This window comes from Chelonoidis abingdonii, chromosome 2 (genome assembly GCF_003597395.2).
Source record: "Chelonoidis abingdonii isolate Lonesome George chromosome 2, CheloAbing_2.0, whole genome shotgun sequence".
NCBI lineage: Eukaryota > Metazoa > Chordata > Testudines > Testudinidae > Chelonoidis > Chelonoidis abingdonii.
In genome coordinates, this window is record NC_133770.1 from 209,066,082 (window position 1) to 209,076,063 (window position 9,982).

General features: G+C 39.0%; 1 protein-coding gene across 1 annotated transcript in view; it reads left to right on the forward strand.

Annotated features, from left to right (window-relative positions):
* Positions 1–8,333, forward strand: part of APCDD1 (APC down-regulated 1) — a 43,841-nt gene extending 35,508 nt beyond the window's left edge. Inside the window, exons 4-5 of the mRNA XM_032773999.2 lie at positions 3,802–4,123; positions 5,802–8,333. Of these exons, the coding sequence (XP_032629890.1) occupies positions 3,802–4,123; positions 5,802–6,253 (774 nt within the window). The 3' untranslated portion in view covers positions 6,254–8,333. The remainder of the gene's footprint in view (positions 1–3,801; positions 4,124–5,801) is intronic.
* Positions 8,334–9,982: the final 1,649 nt, after the last annotated feature.

Consider the following 9,982-nt stretch of genomic DNA (forward strand, 5'->3'; position numbering starts at 1 on the left):
GTTCCTGACCAGGAAAAAAGAAATTTTTCCCTAGAACACAGAGAGAAAATTAGCCATCCTCTCCCCACCCTCGCCTCCTTTCTCCCCACCCAATTCCTGGTGAAGTCAGAACCCGCCAGGTCCGCCGGGGGTCTCACACCAAAATAAACAAATCAAACAATCAGGTTTTTAAACAAGAAACTTTTAATTAAAAGGAGAGAAAAACAGTAAATGAAATATCTTTGTAAATTTTAAAATGATTAGGTATACAGGTGCTTTCAGGCATATAAGACACTGAGAATACCTCCCGCCTAAGTATACAGTACACAATTAGAATCCCTGTCAAGCAAAATACAAATTTGAACTCCTTCCTAGCCAAATACACATTTTGCAAATAAATGGAAAACAAACATAAGCACTAACTCGCCTTATCTCTACCTAGTACATCACAATTCTGAGACTGATAAGTTGTCGTGTATCGGAAGAGATTGGAGAGAAACCTGGTTGCACGTCTGGTCCCTCCTGAGCCCCCAGAGTCGAACAACAACGCAAACTAACAGCACAACACAAAAGACCTTCCCAACGCTGCGAAGACCTCAAGATTTGAAAGTATCCTGTCCCCTGATTGGTCCTCTGGTCAGGTGACAGCCAGGCTCACTGATCTTGTTAACCCTTTATAGGCAAAAGAGATATGAAGTACTTCTGTTCTATTAACTTTTACTTATTTGGTTATGACAGTAGCAAATACACAACAGGTGCTAGAGCAGAAAATTTTGCTTTTATCTAACAGCGCTCTAGTTATTCTGCATAATTTAATTATTTATAGACATAATTCATGTTAGCTAAAAGAATGTTTCCTAATATTTTAATAAACTGTGGTTCAAAGTTTGCTTAGCAAAGCAGAAACCGTTTCTCCTGCAGCTGAGTAATCTGCAGTTTGAAAGCAAACTAAATTGCCCTCTCTTGCCAAAAAAACCTCCAAACCCTAAAACTTTGCGAAGTTACAAACAATTAGTGCTAGAAACTACATAAAAGTCTTTATAGTTTTTATTTACAATGTTAGAGGACTGGGAGCCTTGGAAATTGAATTCTGACATCAAGAGAAGGTTCATTCTGCATGTTAGTTCAGTTACTGCACCCCCAACAAACTATCCCATACCAAAATGCACCTGATGTGTAATGGTTTGGTCATTGTGTCAACACTTATCCATTAGAAAGAGAACTGAGGCTCCCCCTCTCCCCACATACACACTCATTTTACTTTCTGTGGAAGGCCTCCACCTGCATATTTATAATGCTAAACCACACCCAGCTCTAGCCCCCCTTCATGTCAGGTAAAAGGGCCAGAGCAGTGCAAAAAAAGCTCTCAAAGCATGGGAGCTGGCTTAAGGGGTGGGATGGGGATTCTCTAATTCTGGAACTGGGGAAGACAGCCTTAAGGGTGCCTTCCCAAGGCCCTGCCTCACAAGTCCTCACATAGGTGATAGGGTCACAGCACAATGGAGATTCTGGGGATAGCTGCAACTGCTAGACAGCTGAAGCAGCTGCCATAACTTACACTGACCCCCAAGGCTGTCTAAATTACACTGGGAGTCATGGAGCAGGCCAGGACTGGGAGGGGACCGATGGCTTGAAGTCACCTTAGCCCTCCCCCCACATCCTGGGCTGAATTCTGTGCTGCTTCTGGTGGGGCCACAGCTCAGAATCACAACCTAAAGGTCCATACAGGGCTGAGTGCCCTCATCTCCAGTTGGACTCAATCACTCAATGGAGGTGCTTCACACCTTGCAACATCAGGCCCATTTAGACTGTGAAACTGTGCCAGATAAACAAGCAAAAGCATGTTCCCATTGAAATCAGTTGTATACCTCTCACTGATTATAATGGCACTAAAACATAGCCAATACTGAACTAGATGCTTGCATTATAAAAACAACATGTCAGATAGTCTTGGCCCAGAATGTAGGAGTTAAAATATCCATTAGAAATGTTTTCTTGATTTTTTTTTTTTTATTACAATGAAGACACATGGTTTCAATGTGAACACATCAACCCAAATACCACAGTATTGTCTAGTATACGAGAACCAGAAGGCGACACTAGGCCATAAGGGAGACAAGATGGGTGAAGTAATATCTTTTATTGGACCAACGTCTGAAGAAGAGCTCTGTGTTAGCTCAAAAGCCTGTCTGTCTCTCACCAGTAGAAGGTGGCCCAATAAAAGATATCACCTAACTTGCCTTGTCTCTCTAATAGCGTGGGACCAACACAACGTCACCACTGCATAGTAGGCCATAAGATCATAAGAATGGCCATATTGGGACAGATCGATGGTCTATCTAGGGTATCCTGTCCTCTGACAGTGGCCAGTGCCAGATGCTTCAGAGTGAATGAACAGAATTTGATTTCCAATTTTTAAAGGGTACCTTTTTGCCTCTTTTATTCTACTGTTTAGCTCTGGTAGTGGTTTTTGGGTCCTCTTACAGTGTTTTGTATCGGGGGTATCTATGTAATTTGAGCTTCTATTGTGGTGGTTTTAAATTGTTTCCAGGCATTTCATTTTTGTCACTGTACCTTTTAATTTCATGTAACTAGTGTCCTCATTTTTTTGTAGTTCCCCTTTTTGTACTTAAATGCTACTGTGGTGTGTTTCTTTGGTATTTTCCCCCCTAAAAGGATGTTAAATTTAATTACATTATGATTGCTCTTACCAAATGGTTCAGCTATATTCAGCTCTTGGACCAGATCCTGTGCTCTGCTCAGGACTAAATCAAGAATTGCTTCTCTCCTTGAGTGTTCCAGGACTACCTGCTCCAAGAAACAGTCATTAATGGAGTCTAAACATTTTCTCTCTACATCCCATCTTGAAGCGACATGTACCCAGTCAACACAGGGATATTTGAAATCCCCCATTATTATTGTGTTTTCTGTTTCACCATTACAATCACATCCTGGTCACATGGTTGGTAGTATATTTCTGCAGCTATACTCTTACTATTCAAGCATGGAACGTCTATCCATAGAGACTGATTGTCCAAAATGAGTGAAAAGCAAGAAGTAAATCAATTGCAAAAAATACGTTCTCTCAGTTTAATCATCGATGGTGTTTTATTGGTAGCACACAGGAGAAATGTGATGTTCTGTTTTTAAGTTTAGGGCCAAACTTTGCTTACACACACCTATGCACTCCATTTGAGTGGAGTTGCATGCATGTCATTGAGAGGAAAATTGACAGAGTGCCTTCACACAGACACCACTGGAAATTAAATATTTTTGCGCTGATATTTTACACTAAAGTCTAATATATCTTCAAAAGTTTAAATAGCAGGATATTAATATTCCAGACTGCTAGCCAGATTAAAGTTAGGTGGATGTATGTACATATCCACAGCATCCAAAGTTAATCATTAAAAAGAGGTAATTAATACAAAGTCAGAGCTGAACAAATGCGTTCTTTTTAATGAAATTAAGAGCAGATTTTTAAGGCCCCTACTTATCTGAGTTAGGCATTCTGTCAGCATTATAGATTCAAAGGTTTTTTTCCTTCCAAATGAAGGAAACAATAAATATCTGAAGTAAAATATTTGTTCAAAGTAAACCCAGGAGAAGAAATTAATATCCTAACCCTCTCCCTGCTGCACAATATACTATGTGCACCATATTCCAGATACATCACTCTGACGTACAGAATCTGAAATAAAATGAGGCAAACATTTGAATCCTTAGATGTGAGGTTGATTTCACCTCAGCATGACACACACATCGTGGTCTTCATTGAGGAGAATTCATTGTCTAACAGGGTTTTTCTCCACTTTGTTTCAGAATCACGATCATACCTGTATAGCATGTAGAATCATTTACCGGTCAGATGAGCACCATCCTCCAATCTTACCTCCAAAAGCCGATTTGACTATTGGATTGCATGGAGAATGGGTGAGCCAGCGGTGTGAGGTGCGTCCTGAAGTCCTCTTTCTCACCAGGCACTTCATCTTCCACGATAACAACAACACCTGGGAAGGTCACTATTATCACTACTCTGACCCCATCTGTAAGCACCCCACCTTTACCATCTATGCCAAGGGGCGCTACAGCAGGGGAGTGCACTCTTCCAAAGTGATGGGAGGAACAGAGTTTGTGTTCAAAGGTACGACCACTACATTGCGCAGTTTTGTTCCAGTACTGACTAACAAGATAGGTTGTTCATAGCTGGGTGAAAGTTGCCAATGATAATGATTCAAAACTTGTATAGTGTCAAGAACTTCCCGAACTGATATGCAAACTACGCAGAGGGGGTCACGTCTCTCACACACACACTGAAATGCAGCAACTTCTGAGGCAAAATGTAGTAACTTTTAAATGCACAGCAAAACTACAGAACAGCTTCAGTCACTAAGTGAAGAATATCTGATTGAAACTACAGGAGCATATGGGCAGAATTCAGTTATCCAGCTGGTCAGATAAATGTGGTGAAAGCACTCTCCTCTTATAAAGGATACTGTAGAATCTTTCACCGCAAGAGGTCAGTAGCTTTAGCATCTTAAAACAAAAAACAGTCCTGCCCCCCTTGGCATCCCTCTGGGAAATTGGTTCAGCATTGACAATGTCACCTATGGAATCATCACCAACCTCTGACTATACCTGTCCTGGTTAGCTTGAGATCTGGCAAGATTCACAGCTCCATGTGGTCTAACTTGAAATGACATTTGAGCAGCTCATAATGGCCTTTTAGACACTCCTATGTCTCCAATTTAGGAAAGAGCCTGACTGGAGGAACTAACAGATAGGGACAGAATTTCCAAAGGAGCCTAAGGGTTGCTCCAGTCTGTCAGAGGCTCTGCTCACATGGTTGGTTACCTGGAAGTAATTACATGGAGTGAAAACTTCAATGAGGCCAGCATTTCATCCATGCTGCTTATTTATAATGTATTGTTCAACCTGCTGCTGAACATATGAGAATCCAGCGCTAGAAAAGCAAGAGGATGAACTATTAGTTTTCTTTTGTGTAGCACCTGGGAAATAATATGGATCGTGAGACCACCCACACACATACACGGTTATAAAATCTCAAGGTGAAAATTCTGAGAAGTCTTGCTTTAAAAAAAAATCTTGAATCACATATACATTGCTAATGTCCTGCAGCAGAATTCACATTTCTGGAGGGTTGTGAAGGGTTTTGTTTTATTTTTGGTAAAGTTTGTCAGTGCTAATCCACTGAAAACCTCAATTCTCTTTTTATGTAACATACTGGGCCAAATTCATCCCTAGTGCAAATTCTATTAAACTTCCCCTAACCCCATTCTGTCCCCAGCTTTTCTTCAGGTCTGTTGCAATTGAGCTGATGAAAATCAATGGTCACGTGACAAACTCCATTGAAAGTTGGTCAGTATAGCTAGAATTGAAGAAAGTTGTAAGACTTACTTTTGAAATTATAAACTGCAGTTGTTTTTTAAGACATGGGATAGGGTCTCTCTCGATAATTCAAACTGAAAGATGTAATTTATGTGATGGTATGGATAGTCTATGAGAGAAGGTGAAATGGTTACATTTTCTGAGCTTTGAGATTTGTATTTGGAATTTGTTAGGTCATTAGCTTTGTGGACTATCTTAAAAATTCTCATGTTGCCCATGGAACTAATATTAATTAAAATCTGAGTAAATTTTTATTGTATCCTCCTTCCTCTAGCTTTATATCTCAACCAACCAACCAACCAAGGAGGATCAAGCCCTTTGTTATATCTCTGAATTCAGGACTAATAATAAGACTGTCACCTTCACTTTTGCTTTGTCCCTCAGATATTTAGCTTTCTCTTCTTCCTTTACAGTAAATCACATGAAAGTCACCCCCATGGATATAGCTACAGCCTCTCTACTGAATGTCTTTAATGGGAATGAGTGTGGAGCAGAGGGATCGTGGCAAGTTGGAGTACAACAGGATGTTACTCACACCAATGGCTGTGTTGCTTTGGGGATCCGCCTACCACACACAGAGTATGAAATCTTCAAAATGGAGCAGGATGCCAGGGGTAGCTACTTACTGTATAATGGCCAGAGGCCTAGTGATGGGTCAAGTCCAGACAGACCAGAGAAGAGAGCCACTTCTTATCAGATGCCATTAGTTCAGTGTGCTTCATCAGCACCAAGACCTGAAGAGTCACCAGAGGAGAACAAAATAGGCCACTATAGCGGCAGGGCACCAGAAAAGGACTCCAGTGTATTTGTCCTTACCCTGATGCTGTTTATTTGTACTGTGTCACATTGGAACATTCTCAGTTGAAAGGAAAAAACTATTTTTCGTGACTACAAAACCAGGATTCCATATGACTGAGGGTTTTTCTTTTCAGAAAGAAAAGGACATTTATTTTCTTGATGCACTGGAATGCCTGAGAACGGTTGTTCTTTTCCTTATTTTTTTCCCCTCCTTGAATCATGAACGGCACTCGTTTGATGTTTTCGCTTTGAACTTCGTCCAGTCTGATCCCTGGCCTGACATGACTGCACAACCGTAATTGCACTTTACGACTGCAGACTTACTTGGCTTTTTTAACTACTAGGGTAAACCTAAAGACCCTGATTCAGTTGGCTATACCATTTTGCTGTTGTGGTTCATTTCCCCCCTAGCACTCAGTTTCTCATCAGAATTTAGCTATCAGGAATCACTCTGTATAGTATTGTGTTAATACTGTGATAATGGCTTTTGTCTTATTCTTTAGGACTCTGCTGTAGATATGTACATATAAAGAAACCCCACAAGGATCTAGCTAAATACAATCTTACAGGTTTTACACAAAAGAAAAAAAAATATACAAACTATCCTCCCGTCAGAAGGCAAATGGAAAATTATCTCTAAGTAACATTCAAAGTAATTTAAGCTATTTTTACATGTAATTGTTTAACTTGTAAAAACAACCAGAGGTTTAGTGGGATGTAAATATTTTTCTCATGCAGTTCTATTAGGTATGCAATTGCTTCATGCTTCCCATTGTATCTACTAACTAGTTACAATAACCTCCCCCTCTCCCCTTTAAAATCAGATAGAGAAAACATTTTTTCATCAGGTATGCACAGTATATGTAAGTTGCAGAAGTATTAGTGGATTGCTCCATGTTGTTGTACTCACTACTCCTTATACCTTCTCTATGCAATGTTCCTGCCTTGAATTTCATTTTGTTAGGGGTGGACACAATAATGAAGGGGCTGGGGCCATAACACAAATCATAAAAACAAACAAAAAACCCTCTGCTTAATAAGAATTGTAAAGTGGCAGTAGGTAGGAAGTAAAGAAAGGATTGAAGCAGCAAACATATCATCCATGAGCCCAATCACATCTTCCTCCTTTCAATTTACAGAAACAGAAAATTTGAAAAGATGGAGCAAATTTCACCAGAGGGAATGGGGTTTCACAAATACAGATAACTCCCACCCATCCTTTCAGTACACAAGCCCTACACAGGGTCACATTGAGTTTGAGGCTCAATGTTTGCTTGTCTTCAGTATTACATGGCTGAGATCGGAACAAATCTTCAAAATTACGAGTAAAATATGCAGTCTCTATTTTCTACAAGATGTATGCAGTTCGGTCACATATGCAAATGAGGTAGCTGAGAATTGCACAAGTTATTGATCCTTTAATTTCATCAAACTCATTTAAGTTGTATAGCAGCATGTACACCTCTGGCACAATACAAATATATTCCAGTCTATAGTTTGTGTGATGTGGCTCCATAGCCTGTCGGCCTAAGATGGTAAGACTCAGCAACGGAGGACCTGTGAACAGAGTAATTTATATCCTGTAGGTTCAAATGTTTTTAAGAAGTGAAAGGATAAAGCAGGGGTTTTCCTGCAACCGTGCAACTTGACACTGGAGTTCTGTAGCAACATTGTTACATTCCAGCCCAGAAGAAGTTATTGCACCCGAAATAAAAAACCCAGAATATAACCAGCAAGAGAAAGAAACTGTTGTGCAAATCATTTTTAAAAACTAACTTCTCTCAAAGCACAAAAGGGAACAAAGGAAAAAAGTGATCAGAAGTAAGACTCCTTCTGTGTTTCACTGTAGTTTACACATTGTGCCTGCTGTCGTAGCTCAGAACATGACAGGAGTCCATTTTTTGAGATGTAAAGTCATCCTTGCCAATGTTAAAGTGTATTAGCTTAAAGCCCAGGATTTTAAAAAAATATAATTTTATTTTTGTAAAGTTATAGAAAATATTTTTCTTCCCAATTTAGTGTTCCAGATTAAACTGCCAGGGAACTTTGAGCACTTGTTAAAATACTGATTGAAATAAAAGACTCAGTGAAGAACTAAGAATTCCTCAGTATCTCATCTGTAATGGTTGCGTTTTGTCTCCTTTCTACCTGTAAAAAAATAAAAAGCTCTTGGAAAATTACACCCAAGCTAGACTGAAACCCTTTATCTAATAACTTAGCGGCAGAAAAACTGATTTTATTATCTAGTAAATAGTATTTTTGCTTCAGATCACCTCAGCTGAGGTTAGAAAGAGCTCTGATGAACACAGGTATCATTATTTAAGTTTCAAACTAAAGCTCTTTGGATTCTTTGATAAAATGGACTGAAGTATATGCTGGGAGCACACAAGGAATGATACTGTTGGCCTCAGAGGACTGTACAGTCATCCAGTCAGAACAGCTGTGTCAGTACAAAGGGTGTGTGATTTCAAAAGAAACAAAATATTTTCATAAATGAGCTCTATTTATGAGCTTTTTTTTTGGAAAATTAAAAAGTAGAAGAAATCATTTTGGATCAAACAAAATGTGTTGTTTCAATTTTGACAACTTTATTAAAAAAAAGTTGAAAAGTTTTGAAATGAAAAGTCCTGTCAGACAAAAAAAATGAAACGTTTCACAAACACTGAAACAAAACATTTAGCTTTTTTCAGAATTTTTTTCTAGTTGAAACAAGTGAGCAAAATCAAGACCAATTTCTGAAACACTGTGGTGTCACTGAATCTGCATCCCCCCTCCACACGCCAAAAATAAATTTGTGTGGAAAAACTTTGCCCAGTTCTAGTTAAGTCTTTGCAATTTAAAAGAAATTCTACTGAAAAATGAGAGTGAAAACTGCACAGGAGACTATTTTCTTCATTAAATAAATTAAAGGCTTTCATCTTGAAGGGTTTGCTAAGTAATGGCAGCACAAATTTACACTTTGAGATGCTCTCTATAAGCAAACTGAATGGAATTCAATGGATTTGTCTATATAAGAGGTATGGCATCAGGCCATATATATCACAGGTTAGACAAGTTCCAAAAAGAGAACAAAATGCATATATTAAATGTCTCTAGACATTTCTCTTATTTCTCTAAAGCTTAAACATATTCCCAAATAGATTTTTTTTCTCTCTCAGCCAGAAGCACTAATATTTTGGAGACTATAGGAGGCAAGCAATAAAACAGTAAATGTGCATTAGTTTCATTTGCTTAACTGCATATTAATATATATTACTAGAGTCAGTCATATCTTCCAGTAAGTAAATGTGTTAATAAGCCACCATGATACCTCTGCTCCATAAAACTCCGCATACCAACTATTTTGCTTCAAAATCAAATACAGACCCCCCAAAGTTTTCTCACATGTATTGGGACTTCAAAGTTAGCTTAAAGATTTAATCAACTGATCTCGTAATGTCTCCATACCAGTATCTTTAAGCAGTTCAGTAGGTAATTTAGAACTCACTGAAAGAAATTAAGCTCTCTCAAAGAAAACAGTGGATAGGCATAAGAAAAGATTGCCATCTAGCGGTAACTTCTTTTTTAAATTAAATAATGGACGTATACCTCTCTCTGGCAGGGATGAGTCCAACCTGCTGCCTTCATTAGCAGGACCAAGTACTGATTTTGCTCCAGACCCCTAAGTGGCCCCCTCAAGGATTGAACTCACAGTCCCGGTTTTAGCAGGCCAATGCTCAAATCATTGAGCTATTCCTTCCCCATGTTTTATGTTAATTCTCTAATGAAGTCTTACCAACACACATGGGTGGCAAGT